Source organism: Nyctereutes procyonoides, unplaced genomic scaffold, assembly GCF_905146905.1.
Source record: "Nyctereutes procyonoides isolate TBG_1078 unplaced genomic scaffold, NYPRO_anot_genome, whole genome shotgun sequence".
In the NCBI taxonomy this organism is placed as follows: domain Eukaryota; kingdom Metazoa; phylum Chordata; class Mammalia; order Carnivora; family Canidae; genus Nyctereutes; species Nyctereutes procyonoides.
Window position 1 is genome coordinate 1,763,568 of NW_026575151.1, and position 23,891 is coordinate 1,787,458.

The 23,891-nt window shown below is 38.1% G+C and overlaps 1 protein-coding gene and 1 pseudogene across 6 annotated transcripts in view; one reads left to right on the forward strand and one right to left on the reverse strand.

Annotated features, from left to right (window-relative positions):
• ABCG2 (ATP binding cassette subfamily G member 2 (Junior blood group)) overlaps positions 1–23,891 on the forward strand; it is a 142,516-nt gene that overhangs the window by 81,946 nt on the left and 36,679 nt on the right. For all 6 annotated transcript variants that reach the window (XM_055313193.1, XM_055313189.1, XM_055313191.1 and 3 more), the window contains 4 exons: positions 15,138–15,359; positions 20,666–20,725; positions 21,420–21,534; positions 22,123–22,275. In XM_055313193.1, coding sequence (XP_055169168.1) covers positions 15,157–15,359; positions 20,666–20,725; positions 21,420–21,534; positions 22,123–22,275 — 531 coding nt within the window. In that variant the 5' untranslated portion in view covers positions 15,138–15,156. The remainder of the gene's footprint in view (positions 1–15,137; positions 15,360–20,665; positions 20,726–21,419; positions 21,535–22,122; positions 22,276–23,891) is intronic.
• On the reverse strand, positions 9,379–9,711 carry LOC129501878 (60S ribosomal protein L35a-like; annotated as a pseudogene).

Sequence of the window (23,891 nt, forward strand, 5' to 3'; positions counted from 1 at the left end):
CTTTAATACTTTTTAAGATCAAAAGCCAAATCAAATATATGCCATCAGATTGTACTGTAGTATCTGTAGATTTGAGTAAATTCCTCTCTTCTTGAGGTCCTCCAAATATCCTAGGTTTCCTGCAACTGTCAGGAAGTGACATTTAACTGCTGGGAACTCTGTAAGCAAGGTATCAGGCCAACATCTCCAAATGGGGTTTATTGGTTTCATATAGTCAACCATGCTTCCTTAAAGTTGTCTGGTCATATTTGAGTTCTATGTATGTCTCTCAAATATGACATTCCAGTCAAAGCCTTGGTATCATAACCAGTGTTTCCAGTAACATGGAGAATAGAATCCTATTGATCTTATGTAAATAATTATAAATGCCACAAAAACAAGAACAATCACTGAGAGTTTCTATATTCTGGAGGGTTCAGGTAGGGAGAAAAGATAAATGTTTTAATATGCTCACAAAATAATATTTTATTATATTTTTGTAAATCATAGGTATGTTAAGAGAAGAAGTTTCCTTAAATCTGGAAGGGCAGAGGCAGCAGTTTTAAATCAGAGTTGTGAAAACTAATTATTTTTTCTTAATTCATTTAGTCCCATTGTTATTTTTGTTTTTTTTGAGTGTAGTTTCTTTGTTAGAGCTAGAGATTCTTAGTTTAGTTTTGTGATCTTAAGGGTATCAGAAACCTGTAATTGTCAAAAGTCCTTTTTGTGAATCTCCTTGAAGTTGAAATGCATTTGCAAGAGCATCAGAATAATAATTGTAAATGACAAAAGACTCAAATGGACCTGGTTAAACATCTGATGAGAGTTCATTATAATGCGATTAACAAGGAAATCTGGTTATTTCTGTGATATACAACACTTTAACGTTTCAATAACTAAAATTTTAAGTGATGACAAAACTTTAGGCATATTAAAACTTTAATAGGGATCCCTGGGTGGCGCAGCGGTTTGGCTCCTGCCTTTGGCCCAGGGCGCGATCCTGGAGACCCGGGATCGAATCCCACATCGGGCTCCCGGTGCATGGAGCCTGCTTCTCCCTCTGCCTATGTCTCTGCCCCTCTCTCTCTCTGTGAGTATCATAAATAAAAATAAAAAAAAAAACTTTAATAATTTTTGGAATGTTATATAGCATTTACCCAAGTAATATAATCTAAGAAGGTTTATCATATTTGTTTGACAATGTTTCCCATGTAATCTGACATACCAAATAAACAAGCCTAATCAGTCAAAAAAAATCTTTATTTAGAATTCAAAATTTCAGGAAGTTTGTTAAAAATATAAAAAAATTTTAAAGCACATGCCTCATAGAATTACAGATCATTGTAAAACTTAAAACTTAATGATCTATTTAACCAAAGTGTAATGAGAGTCTATAGAAAGTTATATAGTTCTTAGGAAACCTCAGCTTCTTTAATATTGACAAGTTTTAGTTTTCTTTCTTTCTTTATTCATGAGAGAGAGAGAGAGAGAGAGAGAGAGAGAGAGAGAGAGGCAGAGACACAGGCAGAGACACAGGCAGAGGGAGAAGCAGGCCCCTTGCAGGGAGCCATTGCAGGACTGGATCCCAGGACTCCGGGATCATGCCCTGGGCCAAAGGCAGGTGCTAATGTAATTAAAGACCTGATAAAAACAAATATAGAAACTTTTTTTTTTAAGATTTATTTATTTATTCATGATAGACATGGGGGGGGGGTGGGAAGCAGGCTCCATGCCAGGAGCCCGACGTGGGACTCAATCCTGGGACTCCAGGATCGTGCTCTGGGCCAAAGGCAGGCGCTAAACCACTAAGCCACCCAGGGATCCCCCAGAAGCTTTGGTTTATTGGTCAGATAAAGAAAAACACTTTGTAATTTCTTATCAAGAGCGGACCACCAATCTAAGAAAACCTTGTCTTTTTTAACAGAGAGAAAAACCTAATTTTCATTTTATACCACTTTTTTTCATTTTATTTCAATTTCAATTAGTTATCAATTCCAATTAGTAATTAATTAATAAGAATTCCAGTATTATTAGTTTCAGGTGTACAATATAGTAATTCAGCACTTCCTCATAACACCCGGAGCTCATCATGACAAGTGCACTCCTTAATCCCAATCATCTATTTAACCCCTTCCCCTGGCCTCTTTCTCTCTGGTAACCATGAATTTGTTCTCTATAATTAAGAGTCTGTTTCTTTTCTTTATTCTTTCTTTTTTTAAGATTTCATTTTTAAGTAATTTCTATACCCAATGTAGGGCTCCAGTTCACAACTCTGAAATCAAGAGTTGCACACTCCACTAACTGAGCCAGCTAGGAGTCCCAGCCATCTTCTTTCCCTCCTTCCCTCCCTCCCTCCTTTCCCTCCTTCCTCCTTCCCTCCCTCCTCCCTCCCTCCCTCCCTCCCTCCCTCCCTCCCTCCCTCCTCCCTCCCTCTTTCCTTCCTTCCTTCCTTCCTTCCTTCCTTCCTTCCTTCCTTCCTTCCTTCCTTCCTTCCTTCCAGGAGGAGAAGGGGCAGAGGGAGAGAATATCCAAGCAGACTCCTGATGAATGTGGAGCCTGATGCTGGGGGTGAAGGGCTCAATTTCACCAGCCATGAGATCAGGACCTGAGCTGAAACTAAGAGTCCAATGTTTAACAGACTAAGGCACCCAGTTGCCCAGGAGTCTATTTCTTGATTTGTCTTTCTTATTTTTTTCCCTTTGCTCATTTGTTTTGTTTCTTAAATTCTACATATGAATGAAATCATAGATTTGTCTTTCTCTGACAATTTTGTTTAATGTAATACTCTCTAGTTCTATTCATGTCATTGCAAATGGCAAGATTTCATTTTTTATTGCTGAATAATATTCCATTGTACACATACATTACAACTTCTTTATCCATTCATAAATCAATGGACACTAGGACTGCTTCTATATTTTGGCTATTGTTAAATGATGCTGCTATAAGCATAGGGGTGCATGTGTCCAGTTGAATGAGTATTTTTGTATTTTTAAGTAAATACCCAGTAGTGTGATTACTGGATGATAAGGTAGTTCTATTTTTAGCTTTTTGAAGAACCTCCATGCTGTTTTCCAGAGTGGCTGCACCGGTTTGCATTCCCACCAACAGTACTAGAGGGTTGCCCTTTCTCCATGTTCTCATGGAAACCTGTTGTTTCTTGTGTTGTTGATTTTAACCATTCTAACAGGTATGAGGTGATATTGAATTGTAGTTTTGATTTGCATTTCCTTGATGGTAAGTGATGATGAATATCCTATCATGTGTCTGTTCACCATCATTGTCTTCTTCATTGGAAAAATCTCTGTTCCTGTCTTCTGCCTATTTTTCAGTTGCCTTAATTGTTTATGGGTATTGAGTTGTATCAATTCTTTATATATTTTGGATACCGACCCTTTATCCGATATGTCATTTGCAGATATCTTTGCTCATTCTGTGGGGTTGCTTTTTAGTTTTGTTGATTTTTATCTGCAGAGCTTTGCTGTGCAGAAGCTTTTTAATAGTTTAATAGTTTCCAATAGTTCTTTTTTGCTGGTGTTTTCCTTGCCTCAGGAGATATATCTAGAAAAGGGTTGCTAGGGCTGATGTCAAAGCCTGTGCTGTCCTCTGTGTTCTCTAGGATTTATATGGTTTCAGGTCTCACATTTAGGGCTTTCATCCATTTTGGATTTATTTTTGTGTATGGTATAAGAAAATGGTCCAGTTTCATTCTTTTGCGTGTAGCTATTCAGTTTCCCCAGCACCATTAGTTGAAGAGACTACTTTTTATGCCATTTGATATTCTTTCCTGCTTTGTTGAAGATTAATTAACCATATAGTTGTGGGTTCATTTCTAGGTTTTTTATTCAATTTTTATCTATGTATCTTATTTTCATGCCAATATCATACTGTTTTGATTACCACAGCTTTGTAATACAGCTTGAAGTCCAAATTGTGATGCCTCCAGCTTTGCTTTTCTTTTTCAAGATTGCTTGGGTTATTCAGGATCTTTTGTGGTTCCATACGCATTTTAGAATTGTTTGTTCTAGCTCTGTGAAAAATGCTGTTGGTATATTGGTAGGGATTGCAGTAAATGTGTAGACTGCTTTAGGTAATGTAGACATTTTAACAATATTTGTTCTTCCAACTCATGAGCATGGAATGTCTTTCCGTTTCTTTGTGTCATCTTCAATTTTTTTCATCAGTGTTTTATAGTTTTCATAGTACAGATCTTTCATCTCTTTGGTTCGGTTTATTCCTAGTTATCGTATTTTTTGGTGCAACTATAAAATAGAATTGTTTTCTTAATTTTTCTTTCTGCTGCTTCATTATTGGTGTATAGAAATGCAGCATATTTCTGTATATTGGCTTTGTATCCTGTGACTTTACTGGATTTGTGTATTAGTTCTTAAAATTTTTGGGTGGAGTCTGTCAGGTTTTCTATATATATAGTATCATGTCTTCTGCAAATAGTGAAAGTTTAACTTCTTCCTTGCTGATTTGAATGCCTTTTATTTCTTTTTGCTGTCTGATTGCGGTGGCTAGCATTTCCAGTACTATATTGAATGAAAGTGGTGAGAGTGGACATCCTTATCTTGTTCATGACTTTAGGAGAAAAAATTTTCAATTTTTCTCCATTGAGTATGATGTTAGCTGTGGGTTTTTCATATAAGGCCTTTATTTATTATGTTGAGGGATGTTCCTTCCAAACCTACTTTGTTGAGGGTTTTTATCATGCATTAGTGTTGTACTTTGTCAGATGTTTTTTCCACATCTATTGAAAGGATCATATAGTTCTTATCCTTTCTCTTATTGATGTGGTGTGTCATATTGATTGATTAGCAAATATTGAAGCACCCTGAAAACCCAGGAATAAATCCTACATGATTATGGTGAAATTTTTTTTTTTTTTGATATATTGTTGAATTTACTAGTTGGTTTGCTCGTCTTTTTTAGAGGATTTCTGGATCTGTGTTCATCAGGGAAATTGGCTTGTAGTTCTCTTTTTTTGGTGGTGTCTTTATATGGTTTTGGCACCAGGGTTATGCCTCATAGAATGAATGAATTCCTATTCTACTCTTTGGACTAGTTTGAGAAGAACAGATATTAACTCTTTAAATGTTTGGTGGAATTCACCTCTGAAGCCTGGTCCTGGACTTTTGTTTCTTGGGAGGATTTTTTATTTTTTGTTTTACTGATTCCATTTCTTTGCTGTTATGGGTCTGTTTAAATTTTCTATTTCTTTCTGTTTCAGATTTGGTAGTTTATATGTTTCTAGGAATTTGTAGGAATTTATATGTTTCTAGGTAGTCTGATTTGTTGACATATAGTTCTTCATTATATTCTCCTATAATTGCTTGTATTTCTGTGGTGTTGGTTGTTATTTTTCCTCCCTCGCTTGTGATTTTACTTGTTTGGATCCTTTCTTTTTTTTCTATTAATAAGTCTGACTATGAGTTTATCAATTTCATTAATTTTTTCCAACAACCAGCTCCAACAACAGTTTTATTGATCTGTTCTGTTGGGATCTTTTTAGTTTCTATATCATTTATTTCTGCTCTCATCTTTATTACTTAGGCTTTTAGATTTTGTTTTTTGTTCTTTTTTTTTTTTTTTTTTAAAGATTTATCTACTTGACAGAGAGAGCAAGAGAGAGCAAGAGTGTGAGCAAAAGCAGAGGGAGAGGCCCACAGAGGGAGACGGAGAAATAGGCTCCTGCCAAGCAGGGAGCCTGATGTGGGGCTTGATCCCAGGACCCTGGGATCATAATCTGAGCGAAAGCAGATGCTTAACAAACTGAGCCACCTAGGTGCCCCTGTTGTTCTTTTTCTATATCAGTTTACTTTTAAACTCATTTATTCTGATGTTAGTCAGTCTTGACCATGTATAAAATAGATTCTTTTCTAAAGATTCTCCTTCACAAACCTTCTACAACTTTCCTTTTCTTTCAGACTTTGTCTTAAACCTTTTTTTCTTTTTTAAAGATTTTATTTATTTATTCATGAGAGACACACAGGGAGTGATAGACATAGGCAGAGGCTACCCCCTGCAGGGAGTGTGATGTAGGACTTGATTCCAAGACCCTGGGATTACAACCTGAACCCAAGGCAGACCACTGAGCCACTGAGGTGCCCCATTTTTTTTTTTTTTTTTTTGAGAGAGAGAGAGAGCGAGAGAAAGCAAGAAAGTGTGAGCAGGGTGGAGGAGGGAGAGAGAGAGAATCTCAAGCAGACTTCATGCTCAGTGCAAAGCCTGTCATGGGGTTCAATTTTAGGACCTTGAGATCATGACCTGAGCCAAAATAGGGTCAGATGGTTAACTGACTGAACCACCTAGGTGCCCTGTAAACCTTCTCTCTATAAAACAATCAGTCTCATTTTAGGACATAATTACTTTCTTTTCTCTCAACAAAAATGTATTATCATTTTATTTATTTATTTATTTATTTATTTATTTATTTATTTATTTATTTTTAAAGATTTTATTTATTTATTCATGAGAGACACAGAGAGAGGCAGAGACATAGGCAGAGGGAGAAGCAGGCTCCATGCAGAAAGCCTGATGTGGGACTCGATCCTGGGACTCTGGGATCATGCCCTGAGCCCAAAGCAGACGCTCAACCACTGTGCCACGCAGGCGTCCCATCATTCTTTATACCTATCTCCCACACCTCCTATTTTCCTACAAGAGTTGCTTGCTTTCTCATTTTTAGCAGTCTTAATTACATTTAGCAGATTTTTAAAAAATGATTTTATATTTAAATAATCTCTATACACAACATGGGGCTCAACTCAAAACCCTGAGATGAGCTCAAGAGTCACATGCTTTATTGACTGAGCTGGCCAGGCACCATATATTTAGCAGAATTTTAACTCTTTTTTTTCCTTTTTTTTTTCTTTTTTTCTTTATGTATGGGAGGGGCAGAGGGAGAGGAAGAGAATCTTAAGCAGGCTCCACACCCAATGTGGAGCCTGATGTGGGGCTCAATCTCACAACTCTGAGATCATGTCCTGAGTGGAAATCAAGAGTTGGATGCTTAACCAACTAATCTACCCAGGTGCTTCCAGAATTTTAACTCTTAGAAACCTTAGTCTCCAGTGAAAGTTAAGTAGTAACTAACTGTGTACTATTATACTAGAATTCTTCAGATTGGCAAATTTATGAATACATTTCACAAATTTTAGAAATGTGTTTTTTCATGGTATAATATATTTTTAAAGATTTTGTTTATTTATTCATGAGAGACACACAGAGAAAGGCAGAGATATAAGCAAAGGGAAAAGCAGGCTCCCTGTAGGGAGCCTGATGCAAGACTTGATCTCAGGACCTCTGGATCACGACCTGAGTGAAAGGCAGACATTCAACCACCGAGCCACCCAGGTGCCTCCATAGTATAATTTTTAATAAACCATAAAACATACTTACCAGCTGACCCAAGTATCTTAGTTTGTCTGTGATAAGACAAAAGCAAAGAGACCTTTTGTTTAGTAATAAATGTTTCTGTATTTTATCTTATTTGGAAAAAATGGAGATATCAATGAATTCAACCCAATTTATCATTTAGCTGAGCAAAACTAAAGTTTTAGGTTACCAGAGATTTTGAAAGCTATAAACCTTTTTATTTAACCTAGTTACTCTTAACCATTACCTATGAAAACTTCATGAGACAAATTCAATTATCATTTTAAGTCATTTTTGCTGACAAAGTGCAGCAGATACAACATGAAGTTAATAAATTCAGTAGAATAAAATCTGATAATCTGCATTATATTTGATGTTGATAACTACAAAAACATGTTTAATTAAACCAACAACTTTTGGGGAGAGGTTTCTTTTTTTAATTTAAATGCAGTTGATTAACATATAACATTATTAGCTTCAGAGGTAGGGTTCAGTGATTTATCAGTATTATATAATACCCAGTTCTTATTACATCATATGCCCTCCTAAATGCCCATCACCCATTTTTCCCATCCCCCACCCCCTGCCCTCCAGCAACGTTTAGTTTGTTTCCTCTGATTAAACATTTCTTATGGTTTGTCTCCCTCTCTGATTTCATCTTATTTTTCCTGGATTGGTTTCTTTAGTAACCAGAATCATGCTGTATGTATTATTCTTTGATGTACTTGTTGTAGATGTTCTTAGCCTAACACACTCCTTTTATCCATTACATCTTCCACAGAATTAATGTCACTATTTGGGTTGCTTCATTCTGCTGTTATAATTATGCCCATTTTTGTGCACAAACTTGAGCACAGGTGCTGGAATTTGAGGGGAAGTGTGGGTTTGAGTCCTTGTCAATCTGGGGTAAGGGTGTGTTGACTTGGCATCAAGCAGGTGGCCAGCAGTGCATATTGACTTGGGCAGGAGGGCGGTTGAACTGTGGGCTTGGGACCAACAGGCTGATGGAATCAGGGCATTGTGTGTGGAGGGGATGTGGTTGGTTTTGCTCCTGGTCATGAATTCCTTTAACTTTCATTTTTCTGGGAAACCATCTCTCCTTCTATTCTGAATGAAAGCCTTGCTGAATAGAAAATATCCTGGGCTGCAGATTTTTTTCCTTTTAGCATATCATGCTGCTCCCTTCTGGTCTGCAAAGTTTCTGCTGAAGAATCCACAGATAGCCTTATAGGGTTTCCTTTGTGTGTAACTGCTTTCGTTTCTCTTGCTGCTTTTAAAATTCTCTCTTTATCATTACTTTTAGCCATCTTATTTACTTTGTGTCTTGGTGCAGGCTCTTTGGGTTGGTTTTGTTGGGGACTCTCTGTGCCCCTAGTTCTGGATTTCTCTTTTCTTCCCCAGATTCAGGAGGTTTTCAGCTATTATTTCTTCAAATCTTCTGCCCCATTTTCTCTCTCTTATCCTCTGGGTCCCTATCATGTGACTGTTATGCTTGACAGTGTTGTTGAGTTTCCTGGATCTAGTCTCGTTTTTTCCCCCTCTCATCTGCTCAGCTCGATTACTTTCCATTACTCTGTCCTCCAGTTGCTAATCTGTTCTACTTCCTCTTGTTTGCTATTTATTCCAGGTGAGTTAATTTCATTTAGTGAGTTCATTATCTCTAATTGGTTCTTTTTTAGGTCTCCTATCTCTTTGTGGAGGGTCTCATGGAAGTCCTGCACCCCTTTCTCAATTCTAGCAAATATCTTTATTTTTTTAAATAATTAAAAAAAATCTACACCTTTATTTACTTTTCATTAAGTTTATTTTTTAATATTTAATTTATTTATTCATGAGAGACACACAGAGAGAGGGAGAGGCAGGGACACAGGCAGAGAGAGAAGCAGGCTCCATGCAGGGAGCCCGATGTGGGACTAGATCCGATGTGGGACTGGATCCGGGGACTCTAGGATCACGCCCTGGGCCCAAGGCAGGCGCTCAACTGCTGAGCCACCCAGGCATCCTGACTTTTCATTAAGTTTAAATCCTTGAGGGGTATAGCATCACATGGATTCTCTGGCCAATGGTTTTAGCAGGAATGTTGCTTCGGAATTTTGCACGAACCATGCCACTGTTTACATAAGCATGACTTACTTTTTCCTGGATTACTCTGGTTTTGTTTGGTTTGCCACCAGGAGTCATGGTGTTGTTCTTTGCTTTGTACACATAAGCACATCTCTTGCACAGATAGAACTCATTTTCAGCTCAAGCATAAACATCTTCGATTTTAAGAAGAGCTGTGTGCTCCCTCTGCTTCTGGAGACACCGCTTAGAGCTAGCAAACATGGCCTTGGACCACAGCCTTCTACACATATCCGTTGTTTTAGGAGTCCTGTTCCTAGCTGGTCTTCACAGGCTCCAAGATGGCAGAAAGAGAGCTCTAGCGAGTATCTTTATGAGTATTACTTTAAATTCACTATCAGATATATTACTTATCTCCATTTTGTTCAGGTCTCTTGCTTGATTTTGTTCCACTCTTTCATTTGGGTTATAGTCCTGTCTCCTCATTTTTTCTGTTGCAATGTCTGTTGCTCGGTTAGGAAAGTTAGCTTTGTCTCCTGCACTTGAAAATAGTGGCTTTATGAAGAAAAGGTCCTGTAGTGCCCCACAGTGCAGTGTCTCCTTCTCACCTGTGTTCCCTGTAAAGTCCATTGTTCCCCACTGGCAGTTTAACTTGGGCCTCCTGTGAGGAAATCTGAAGTGGGCGGTTTAAGTTCAGGAGATCCCTCAGGTCTCTTTATGGTGATGTGGGAACTTTGAACTTCATAAAGAGGTGACCCAGCAGCTTGGGGTGCTCTATGCTCTTGGATAGTGGGGGTAGGAGGAGCCAGGATGGGTGGAGCAGGAGGCACCAGGGATGGTATAGGAGCTGGCTGCTTCAGCAGCCCGGATGGTGGTATAGGAACAGGAGGAGAGGGAGGTGGAGGCAGAGGTGGTGGCAGAAGTGGCCAGGGTGCTCCTGGCAAGGCCAGAAGCAGATTCCAAGTTTGTACTAACTTTCTTTTTACTTTATCTCCTGTCTCTCCCTCTTGCAAAACAGGCTTTTTCTCTGGTTGCTTTTCAGCCCTCTAGGGCTGGGGAGGTGGGGGAGCAGACAGTGTGGATTGGGCATTGGTTTTGGTGCTTGTATCTGTTGGGGTGGTTTTAGGATTTTCAGTGTTTGTCTGTCTCCCCCCTCCCCATATCCTCATTATTTTGTCTCTTGGGAAGGGGGTCATTATTTTGACTACTTGACTTATCTCTTTGGACCATCAGTTGGGTTCCTTCCCCTGAAGCATCTTTATTATGGAGTAGTAGAAAAGCCTGAACGTAAGGAATTTTATCTCAGATCATGTGAACCTGAAAAACATTTGAGCCATTTTTATCTTTGAGTTTTAGAATGCCCAATTTCTACAAGCTCTTGCCTTTAATCTAATTAAATAGAGCTCCTTTACAAATTAATTTTAGCACTACCATCTGGAGGTAGAGAAAATATCTCATTTGTAGCACATATGGGCACATATACAAATGAGATGCAGATAAAATTTAACCTCTGTTTCAGTAATATTTGTGGAGAGGATATTAAAAAGCCACTTTGCAAATATCTTCCTTTTATTAAAGCAAATATGAATGCAAAATAGCATTATAACTTATGGATCTTTTATTTATTTTTTTTAAAGACTTTATTTATTTATTCATGAGAGACACACAGAGAGAGAGGCAGAGACAGAAGCAGGCCCCCTGCAAGGAGACTGATGTGGGATTCTATCCCAGATCCTGGGATCATGCCCTGAGCTGGAGGCAGACGCTCAACAGCTGAGCCACTCAGGTGTCCCGTAATTTATGGATCTTTTAAATAGTTATTTTCTATTTCCAATTAGAACATGGTCAGTTTTGTCCACAGATAGCAACAAACAAACCAAATGAAGACCAGAGGGGGAAAAGAATCCCATAAAAATTCCCAAAAGAAGCCCAGAATACCTTTGTGAGCATTGGTTCCTCCGCAAAAGCCAGGTGTTTCACTGATTAAACCAAACAGTTTTCTAGTTTCTGGCTGCTTAGTCCTACAGCTGGCTTTCTTTAATTGTATACACAAGAAAACTAATCCAGACATGTAAAAAAAAAAACCCATTTGGGATCTGAGACTCAGGTTATCCTTAAATTTTCCCATTAGTAAGCACTTGCAAGTATATGCTCTACAGGTATTATACATAGAACCTGCCAGAGTTTCCTGTAGGTGGTTGTTGGTTTTCTGGGGGGGCTATTCAGCTTTTGAAGCCTGGTTCCTCATTCCTTTTTATTTCAGTTTTATTTTTAGAATAAGGTTTGAATAAGATCTAAAGATACTAAGTGTGGTGGATCAAGAGGGCGCTGCTTGTGAGTTACTTTCAAAAGGCTGTGATACACCTGCCGATGCATCTTAGATTCTCTCAGTGAAGCCTAAGACCATTGAAGGGGCTGGGACACTTGGATGACCAATCTTTATGTGTACGTCCCTAGACGAGCCAGTCATTAAGTACCTTATGAGATGGGACATTCCTGTGGGACCCCTACAAGTCTTGAAGAGCATTCTCTGACACTTCTGCTAGGCTTTTGGTCACTAGAAAGCCTCATTTAGCCAGAAGGAGCAAATATCCCTGCTCTTCAAGCTGAATGACTCAATTTTTCATATTTCTAGCAAGAAAATTTACTCAAGCCTTATATTAATAGTATACCCATTAGTATAATGCCAAATTAAAACAACCAACCCATCAACTCCAATCCCTCTAGGTTATTCCCACCTAGGGAACATTCCCTGTAACCCTCAACAGCTTGAATAAAAGGACCACCAGCTTAAATTAAGAAGGTCTATACATTAGGAGATCTCACCTGATACTTCTGTTGAGGTGCTGAGAAATCAGAGAGGCACAAAGGGCCTGTGCTGGTACCCAGGGTTGAGTTCCAGAGGACCCCCAGGTAATCTCACGAGAGTTGCTGTCCACCAAGAAATGTCAATGCAAAATGAACAAACCTTTAAAAAAATTTTAAAGAGAAAGGAAAAGTTTTATTCCAGCTCAAGTTAGGACAGCTCCTTAGGGTATATATCATCTTGACAAAGAAGAGATCGCTTTGGGGAAGGAACATTTGGTGCAGGGTTATATGTATTTTCTACATAATTAGTTACAAATCATTATGCTGAAGGACATGCCAGAAAGTTCCAGACTTTATCTTAGGCTTTTAGCATGCACAAGGATATATGATATCGTGGGGAACCAGGGAGGTTTGTTTCGTTTTTCTTATTTTTATGTTTGGAATACTCCTTAGTTTTTTTTTTTTAATCTTTTTTTTTTTAATTTTTATTTATTTATGATAGTCACATACAGAGAGAGAGAGAGGCAGAGACACAGGCAGAGGGAGAAGCAGGCTCCATGCACCGGGAGCCCGATGTGGGATTCGATCCCGGGTCTCCAGGATTGCGCCCTGGGCCAAAGGCAGGCGCCAAACTGCTGCGCCACCCAGGGATCCCAGCCTTAGTTATTTTTTTGAATAAAGCAGACATACAGTGTGTACTCCAGGCAGAAAAACAACCTTTGCTTTGAGGTTTTGCTGAGTCATGTTGACCTTGGAGGGAAATGTTAATGTATAGCTTCCCAGGGACTCCCAGGAGCAGAGCCCACAAACGTTAAAAGTTGAAAATTTCCTTTATCGTTGACTCCTTAAATATCTGTTCAGCTTTTTAGCCTCTAGCAGACTCTTTCTGCCTCGTTTTTTGAATTTTGCCCATGTGTGGAATTTGCCTTGATAGAAAAGAGCACAGAATGTCGACTTTGCCTTTGTGTTTCCTGCTTTCCAGGATTTTGGCTCTGCAAGTCCTGACTGCTTTGGTTATTCTCATCAGAGAGAACTCTTCAAATAGTTGCATCTTACATTTTATCTATTTTTATGGTTATTCTTAGGAGGATGCTTGGTTTGCAACAGCTAGTCCATCATAGCCAGAGAGAAAGTTCTTTGTAGGTAACTTTGATTTTTAAAAATTAAAGCTAGGATTATCAACTATGCTTCAATTAAAAAACAAACAAACAAACAAACCAAATTTATGGACATTTCACATTTCAAACCCAGTTCACAAGCTATTAAGTTTCACATAGTCTTAATCTAAATCTTTTTAAGGGGCCTTTTATAACTTGTCTAATCAAGCCTTTTAAACTCCTTTTATTTTTATTTTTTTAATTTTTTTAATTTTTAAATTTTTTTAATTTTTATTTATTTATGATAGTCACACACACACACACACAGAGAGAGAGAGAGAGAGAGAGAGAGAGAGGCAGAGACACAGGCTCCATGCACCGGGAGCCTGATGTGGGATTCGATCCCGGGTCTCCAGGATCGCGCCCTGGGCCAAAGGCAGGCGCCAAACCGCTGCGCCACTCAGGGATCCCCTAAACTCCTTTTAAAAATAAATACTCTGTTTTTGTTTTAAATTCTTCCCCTGCTTCACTGTTAGTTTGGTTTTCTTAATCATTTTTATACCTAATTCTAAATCTTCCTAGAATTTAAATATATCCACCCATTATGGAAGTGATTATGTCAGCCCAAACAATTTTGGAGATTATTTTCTTGGCTGATCAAGGGAGCATAACAGCCAGGGCTATGAAGTGTTATAAATTCAGAGAAATTTCTCTTGCCCCTGTCTGCCAAGGTTAACCCCATTTTTGTAATAACTGTGTCATAAACTCCAAAATTAAAACAAAAGCGGGATGATCATGTGGTCTGCCCCTGATCTTGCATTGTCTCTTTAAACCAGGCAAGTCTGTCTCCCATTCGCTTTTCTCCTGCTTCATGAATTTTGAGTAATTTTCATACTCTGTATTTACTTACTAGATGTTGAATTGATAAATAATTGGAGTTTATGTACTCAGAGTTCTGTCTGCCTCCCTAATACCATTCCCGTGGTTGTTCTTATCACTGTGATATGGCCTATTCATTGGAAATGGAACTATATATTGCATTAAAAAAATGCTTAATAGTATAATTGAACCCACTATATCTAAAATTTATTTTCAAAAAAAATTTTTTAAAGATTTTGTTTATTTATTTGAGAGAGAGGGAGAGAGAGAGCACTTGTGTGCATGCATGCATCCAGGAGGTGGGGAAGGGGCAGAAGGAGAGGGAGAGAGCACCTGAAGCAAACTCTATGCTGAGCATGGAGTCCATTGGACTCCATCCCAGGACCACAGGATCATGACCTAAAACCAAGTGTCAGATACTTAACCTACCAAACCATCAGGTGCCCCCAAAATATTTTTATTTTTTCTATTTTTTTCAAGATATTTTTATTTAAGCATATATAATCAGTATAAAAATGACTAATGAAGTTATTTTACATTCCTTTAAAAAAGTTTAGGTCTTCATTTTTATTTTTTAAATTGAGATATAATTGACCTATACTGTTATATTATTAGTTTCAGGTGTACAACATAATGATTTAGTATTTGTATATATTGTGAAATGATTGCCACAATATGTCTAGTTAACATCTATCACACACATTTTTTTCCTTGTGATGTGAACTTTCAAGATCTGCTGTTTCACCAACTTTCAAATATACAATGCAGTGTTATGTGTAATTATGTATAGCCACCACGCTGTACGTTATGTATTTATTTTATAATTGGAAATGCATACCCAAATGGACTTGTTTTAAGTGTACTGTACTGTTAACCGGTATTTACAATCTTATATCAGGACTATCAACTTAACTCTTGCTTTTCCCTCTACAGAGAGGCAGAAACTCTCCAGATGTCTTCTAATAATGACCCAGTTTGTATCCCAATGTCACAAAGAAGCACCAATGACCTCTCCAGGATGACCTCCAACGACCTGAAGACATCTACTGAAGTAGCCGTGTTAAGTTTTCATAACATTTACTATCGAGTAAAAGTGAAGAGTGGCTTTCTTCTTGGTCGAAAAACAGTTGAGAAAGAAATACTAACAAATATCAAGTATGTGCATAAACTATTAAAATAGCTTTATTGACCTACGGTGAGCTTCACAGGTTTTGCTTATTGCAAATAAAGTTGTTAGGAGACTCTGGGAAATGAACTAGGGGTGGTGGAAGGGGAGGAGGGCGTGGGTTGGGGGTGAATGGGTGACGAGCACTGAGGGTAGCATTTGACGGGATGAGCACTGGGTGTTATTCTGTATGTTGGCAAATTGAACACCAATAAAAAATAAATTTATTATTAAAAAAAATAAAGTTGTTAGGAACCTTTGTGTGCAAGTCTATACAGACATACAGACACATGCTTTTATTTTGTGTGGCTAACCTTGGCGTGAAATGATCAGGTCACATATTAGGCATATGGTTGATTTTAAAGGAACTGCCAAACCATTTTTAAAGTGGTTGTTCCTGTGCATCAACCTTTGTTTGAGAAACCAAACAATGTCATTTAGTTTCTTCTGGGTATGCTCTATGGTTCACTAGAAAGCGACTGGCTGTATGATATACTCGTTTTTGGTCATGGGGATATCATTGTCATCTTTGAGCTTCAGTCTTCTGACCTGTGAAACAGAAGATGTGCTGCTGTTCCTTATGAGCTAGACACGTTTAAGTCCTTACGTATTTTATGTCCTGTATGTTCTAGATGCAAGAGTCAGGTAGTTGAAACGATAGTATATTGTAAAGGTGCTTTGGTTTTTGAATATACTTGTTTTAAATGAGTGGTCTGTTTATATGTACCATGTTTGTACCATGTACTTAATGCTTTTCCCCATTACACAGGCAGACAGAGACCACTATAGCCTAGCCTAGCTTAAGTTACACAGTTGAAGTCCAAAGTGATAAGAAACGTTAGGAACTGAATGACTATGCTTAATTTTTTTTTCACTATGCTTAATTTTATTTTAAAATCCCGATCAGTACAAAACTATGATTCATTATTTTTCTTGATACTCCCGTTGTTCCTGATTTGGTTGGTGGGAGACCTTTGCTTTTTTTAACTCATTATTTTGACATGTTCTCTCATTTGAGTGTTTTTTTTTTTTTTTTTTGGCACAGCAAGAAGTTTCAGACTCCCTGAGTACTTACCTGCTTCAGATCTGGAATCAGCTGTTCTTTTTGTGAAGGATGTTACAGGCCAAGATCTGGGTGTTTGGAATGTTTATTGCTGTTGGGATGTCATATGTCCAAGGACTTCTCTCAGTGGTTAGGCCTAGGGAACATATGTGCAGATATATGTACACACATTTGCCTATGCATGTGTCTAAAACTTTTTTTTTAAGGTTTTATTTACTTATTTATGAGAGACACAGAGAGGCAGAGACGTAGGCAGAGGGAGAGGCAGGCTCCCTGTGGGAAGCCTGATGCGGGTCTCGATCATAGAACCCTGGGATCATGACCTGAGGTGACTGAGCCACCCAGGCATCTAAAACTTTCTATATCTATCTGTGTATATAGATTAAAACCTATGAGTTCTCAGGCAGCCCCAGTGGTGCAGCGGTTTAGCGCCGCCTGCAGCACAGGGTGTGATCCTGGAGACCCAGGATCGAGTCCCACATCAGGCTCCTTGCATGGAGCCTGCTTCTCCCTCTGCCTGTGTCTCTGTCTCTCTCTCTCTCTCTCTCTCTCTGTGTGTCTTTCATGAATAAATAAATAAAATCTTAAAAAAAAAACAAACTATGAGTTCTCATTAATGCCTAAATTTCTAATCTAATACCCCCATGGTTCTTTCCTCATTTTTATGTTTGTAAAAACATCTCAAAAAGTGAAAACCTTGGCTCTCATTATCCTTAATATATTTACTAATGATTTGCTCACTTCTCTTGTTCTTTAATATAAGTGATTACCCTATCCTTCAGCTGTCACCTCTCTTCCTCTCATCTCCCTTCACAGCCTGTGTTCTCTTACAGCTCTCAAGTTTTTCCTACTTCTTGACATTTTTTTTATTGAAAACTTGTCTTTTCATTTTCCTGTGTCATTTATAAAAATGCAGAGACTCATTCAACAAATTTTAAATGTCTGTTAATGTCTGCTTGACATTATGCAACACGCTAGTGATATAGATATGTCCTCTGTTCTCAGAAATCTTCTAGGCTAATGGTGTATTGAGACAATAGAGCACTTCACTGTATTCTATCATGTATTCTTTCATGATAGAGGGATTAGAAGACACTATCGGAGCCTCTAAGCTTAAATTAGAGGGCCAGGGGCATGAGAGAGAAAATGAAGAGTGTGCTATAGGGGTGTGTGTGTGTGTGTGTGTGTGTGTGTGTGTGTGTGTGAGAGAGAGAGAGAGAGAGAGAGAGAACAGGGTAGGGAGAGAAGGTGCTCCAAGCAGTGGGAGTGGCATGGACTTCTCCCTAAGATGAGACCAGAGGATTAGCCATTGTGCACTAAAATGTAATAGATATGACATGAATTCTTTACTGGTTTTCACTTACTGTATTCAGCATCTAGTGATCTACCCACTGTAGACCCTTATGTTGCATGCCATTGTAGGGTGGAGGATAACATGAGATGACATCATTCTTGTTGAATAAGGTTTTATAGTACAGTGAGGGAAACTTTCCTGAATGCAAATGCTTTAAGCAATAGATAAGGGTGGGGAATGAGTTTTGAGGGATGATAGTAGAGTTGAGAGCAGGGTGAGGAAATAAGGGAATTGTAGACCATAAACCAGAACAGCGGTCAACAGACTTTTGGTAAAGGACCTCATGATAAATATTCTCAGCTTTATGGGCCATACATCTGTGCTGCAACTACTTGGTTCTGTCATTGTAGCATGAAAGCAGCCATGGACATAAATGAATGAGTGCGGCTCTGTTCCAATAACACTTTATGAAAACAGAGAACAGGTGACCAGCTCTTATTTGCTGATCCTTGGACTAGAATGTAAACTCCACGAGGTCTAGGACTTTGTTTTATTCTCAGTTATGTCCCATGTCCTAGAAGAGTGCCTTATTGTACGTAGCAGTCAGTGGGTAATTGTGTTGAATGAATGGAGGGAGAATTAACCATTGCTCCCAACTGGAACTCTTTCTTGCACTTGTGATTGTACATTATTGTTTTCTGTAATGCTAGAGTTTAGTGCCAAAGTAAGTCCAACTTGGGGACCTGAAAAATTGTCCTAGAGCATTCACTTTCAATTTTGGGTTAATCATTTAGGATTGGTTGGTCTTTATTGGAGTAGATCTTTTAAAAACCTGGAAAAGTTTTCTGACAATGAAGTCTTAGTACATAACAAGCTTATTTCTGGTCATTTTATTTTTTTATTTTTATTTTTATTATTTTTATTTTTTTATTTCTGGTCATTTTAAAAGCAGATACTGGGTAGCTATTAATAAAGAAGATGAGCCAAGAGCTACAGATAAATGTGTCTGTAAAGTTCAATCAACCAAGTGTGTCTTTTTACATTTGGCGGCCGGGTTACAGGGAGAGGGGGAGGGGAAGAGATCACTGAAAGAGTAAGAGATCTTTCTGTTCTACAGCTTGTTCCTGACTTACCAAATGCATTGTGTTTGTCCAGTGTTTGAGTGAGAGGCACCTCAGTTAATGAGCTGAATGAAAGCTACCTTTCACCTAGCATCCACCAGCCGTTTTACAGTTGTGACAATTTAAGCACAATAGTCAGTAAATTCTGAGGTCCTCCTCTGTTGAAGCACTGAGGTACAATTGTGTCGTGAAGTTTATCACTCACAGTTGTATAATTATAGAATTGGCTTCTGTGAAATCATTACCTGGAAATGAAATAGGTTTCAGCTTTGGAATAAACTATTTTTTTTTCTGAGGAATAGATTCTGATTTATCAGTTCTAAGAGAGATGGGTTTAGACACCAAGGTTTTCCAAGGTTTTGAAAGGGCTTTTTCAAGTCTTTATTTCATTGTGTTTGTATGCCGGAAGAGACCCTACTCTTTTTTTATATATATATAATATATTTTTAAAGGATTTTATCTATTTTCGAGGGGAAGGAAGGGCAGAGCCAGAGGGAGAAAGAGTCTTAAGCAAACTCTGCACTGAGCATGGAGCCCAGCACTGGACTCGATCCCACAACCCTGGGATCAGGGTCTGAGCTGAAACCAAGAGTCAGGCACCTAACTGACTGTACCATACAGGTGCCCCTGGAGAGGACCTACTCTTAATTCTCCTTTTTCTAGTTTTTTTTTTTCTCCTTACCAGACTACTGGTTGCCTTATCTTCAGGATAAAATTCAAACTACTTGCTTTTTCTTGAGTCTCAACACAGTAAACCTTGCCTTAATTTTTTTCCACCTTCTTTCTGAGTATTCACTCCCCTTACCCTTCTATTTACACTTCTACTTTGTTTGGGACATGCTGTGTGGACTCCATGTCTATATATCCTTAAAGGTTGTCCCCCATAGAAAGTGGCATCTACCACTTCTATGCTGAGAGTTTTCTAGTCCACTTACTGATACTTTATAGGGAAGAAAATGATATATCTTGAGAGTACATGTTTTGCTTTTCTAATTCAGTAAAAATTTTGTGAGGGTTAAGAATTGGTGATGTTTTGTTTTGTACCTATGAGGTGCTTTATTCTTAGCTATTGAATTTCTCCTTTAGGTATATTGTTTCTTAATCTGACAAGTTTTTAGTGGTGAGAATACTGCTGGTGATTCTAGAAACCCATTGATTTCTTAATTGTATAGAACTTGACTAGGTAGCAATGAGGTGACTTGAAGTAAAATTAGTTAAGGTCATCAAACAGAGTTAAGACTTGTTATGTTCTTTACACTGTGTTAAGAAGGCTAAGTATAACAGAGATATCTAACCAGAATATGTTACTTTAAGGAAACTTGAAATTTCTTGTGTCCTTTTTAATGGTTTAGAGAAGAAGTGACAGAAGTTTAGAGGGACCCAAGCCATTTTTCTTAAAGGTCTCTCTCTCTCTCTCTCTTTTTTTTTTTTAAGATTTACTTATTTATTCATTCATGAGAGACACAGACTGAGAGAGAGAGAAGCAGAGACATAGGCAGAGGGAGAAGCAGGCCCCTCTCAGGTAACCTGATGCGGGACTCGATCCGGATCCCAGGATCATGACCTGAGCCAAAGGCAGGCGCTTAACTGCTGAGCCACCCAGGCATCCCTTTTATAGGTCTTGACTAGTGATTCATGTCCGTTGTATGCTGGACTTATGTTAATTGACAGTTCAGTGTCTTTTTCCGTTGAACATTGGTTTATGTTTGTTTTCTGTCTATAGTTCAATCACTTTCGCTGAGTATATTAAATGCAGACCCTAAATTAATAGAACTGATTTTAAGCAGGCCAATAAATTGATATGTTCTGTGTTTACAGTGGTGTCATGAGACCTGGCCTCAATGCCATTCTGGGACCCACAGGTGGAGGCAAATCTTCGTGAGTATAATAGTATAAGTAAGCTTTTCCTTTGTAGTTTAATGTGCAGGTATTTGTCGAACATTTGCTGCGTGTCTAGTCTGGTTCTAGGCACTGTGGATGACATGTAGTTGTGCTAGCTTGTGCTTGTCCCAAGGACTGGGAAATCTTATTTGGTCAGCTTCCTAACAGGACATGATTGGCTTATAGCTATCAGCTATGATTTAAGCTAATGGGGAGGGAAAGGAGAGAGAAAAAAGTTGAAAATGGGGAGATGGAGCCAAAGGGGCTTGTGTCTTACTTAGACAAAGGAGCACATTGTCTGACCTGAGATGTCCAAGATCACATGACCTGGTAGGCTGTTTGGGAAGTCTGCTGGATCAGCCATCGGTGACTTGGTTTCATATATTTGAGTTTTATTGTAGTATATACTAAAAAAGGGAAGGTGAGAATTTAAAAATATATGTAATATTATGATGAATCACTAAATTCTATACCTGAAACCAATTTTACTGTATATATTAACTAACTAGGATTTAAATAAAAATTGAAGTCAAGGAAGTACCTGAAGAAAACACCCATATACATAATTTTAGGTAATCCATGGAATTTCTTCCCCAGGTAATTTTCTAACTTGAGCAGAATTTGGATTTAGAGTAGCTGAGAGCTATAGCCTGTGTTGGAGAAACACAACAATGTATATATCCTCTCATAGGTTGTTAGATGTCTTAGCTGCAAGGAAAGATCCACGTGGATTATCTGGAGATGTTTTGATAAATGGAGCACCTCGACCTGCCAATTTCAAATGTAATTCAGGTTATGTGGTACAAGTAAGTCTTTGCGGATTTGTGTTTTAGCTTTCTTCTATTTCTATATGAGCAAATGCCTCAGCTGATCATTCAGTATACTTCCAACTGATTATATGACATATCCATAGAAGAAATTTCTTTGCACCAGCTTTTCATAATCACCTGTAAGATTTGGAGTGGTATGAAATGAAGTGGCAGGGACAATCTGGAATAAAACTGCCATCAGGGCAATGATATCTATTCTAGTTATCATTTCCACAAGATACTACTATTTTCCTTTTATGCCCTCCTTCACCTCTTTCCTTCCCTTAGCTTGGAAAGAGGTTTTGGTAAATCCTATATAATGCAGTCTGGACATGTCTGTTAGTAGTAATCATAATTACTTGTGTTGATTTGGGTATACAGATAAGGAAGGAAAATTATGCCATCAGGCTTTTCCAGTTGTCTGTATATGCAGTTGTTGTCATATGTCCAATTACACGGTCATCATTAGCTAGAACTTTATGTTGAATATGTTATTCTTGTGGATTAAGTTACAAGTTACCCCTTAAGGGTGATGGTATTAGAAAAGACCTAATATGTCTTGGTGAAATGCCATTTTGCTTTAAGGATGATGTCGTGATGGGAACTCTGACAGTGAGAGAAAATTTACAATTCTCAGCAGCTCTTCGGCTTCCAACAACTATGACGAGTCATGAAAAAAATGAGCGAATTAACAAGGTCATTCAGCAATTAGGTCTGGATAAAGTGGCAGATTCCAAGGTAATGTGGAAAAACCAGATAGGATCATAGCCAGCAAATAAGATCTCACCTGTGTGGATAGTGTAACTCTTCTTCAGAAATTTTCTATAATATGTGTGGTCAAAAGGGCACCTGGGTGGCTCTGTGGTTGAGTGTCTGCCTTTCACTCAGGTTATAGTCCCAGGGTCCTGGGAGCAAGTCCCTCATGGTGCTCCCCACAGGGAGCCAGCTTCTCCCTCTCCCTATGTCTCTGTTCTCTCTCTCTCTCTCTGTGTGTCTCTCATGAATAAATAAATAAAATCATATATATATATATATATATATATATATATATATATATATTTAGTCAAAAGTGGCTGCTTTCTGTAATGATGAGAAACATGACTAGTTACATAATATGAACATCAAAATTAACCAGATAAAAAAAATCTAAAACTGTTTGAATCCTGGAACTGAAGTGTGGCAGTGTGGTCTAGTATATAGAAGTGTCTTTGCAAAGAACATGAGGCCCCTTCCATGTGCTTATAGCTCTTGATCTCTCCTACACTGTTTGTCATGTCTCATCCACTATCTTTACACTAACTTTCTTCCTTCCTGTTTTCTTTCCCCTTTTAGCTGCTTCTTCCTCCAGGAGACTTTGTTCCATTGCTTTTGAGGTATATTTCTGGAATTCTTAAATGACAAAAATCCAAGGGTTCTGGTCTGGCTCTGTGTTTCACTTTGCTATAATTTGGCTTTCAAAATTATATTTAGTCAAAGTAGGGTTTATTTCTAATTTATGTAGGATCCAAGGTTGTTTTCCTATAGACTTTCTTTTGGCGCTTTTGTCTCTTACTCCTCCCTCCCTCTCTTCCTATCTTCCTTTCTTCTGCTTACAGTAGTTACTTACAGATTGTGTGTTATGTGCTGGGCTCTAAGGTTTTAGAGGTAACAGTTGTAGGCAAGAGAGACAAAAATAACTCCTTTTGTGGTTGTGCAGAGTCAGGAGGAAGAAATGAGTTGAACAAGGGAATTTTACAATTGATGACTAAGGATGAAAGATTTCCTGGTAAGACATTTGCAGCTTTGGGTGAAGATGAGCTTTTTAAGATTACAGTGGCTATAGTTTACCATTCTTTTATTTTTAGATTTTATTTTTAAGTAATCTCTTCACCCAGGGTGGGGCTTGGACTTAAAACCCTGAGATCAATAGTTGCATGTCTACCAGCTGAGCCTGTGGTGGTGATGGTTTAATTGCCCTGGATTTATATCCCTTATTTAGAGATAATGAAGAATGGGGGTATTTTGCTGGTTGTTGCTTCATGTCCTACTGTCTGACATTTTAGAAAAATGTAAAATGTCTTTTTTTTTGTATTTCATTTGGAAGTATAACTCTGAGATGCCACCGTTTACCACTTATTTTTGATTTATGAGTTTGTAAGTTTGAGTTTCCTTTGCCTTGGCCCTGTTTCTTTGATTTTGTATGTTTTTGGTAAGGTGCCTTCCAATCTTTGCCTTTAGGTAAAAGTTCTTTATTAATAGGCAGTCATTACCTTAATTTCCTTGAATGTAATAGCAGGGAAAATGAGCTGAAGGTGGTTGTTGACCTCTTAGAATTTATTTATCTAATTGATTGAAAATACATTTAAAATTTTTAA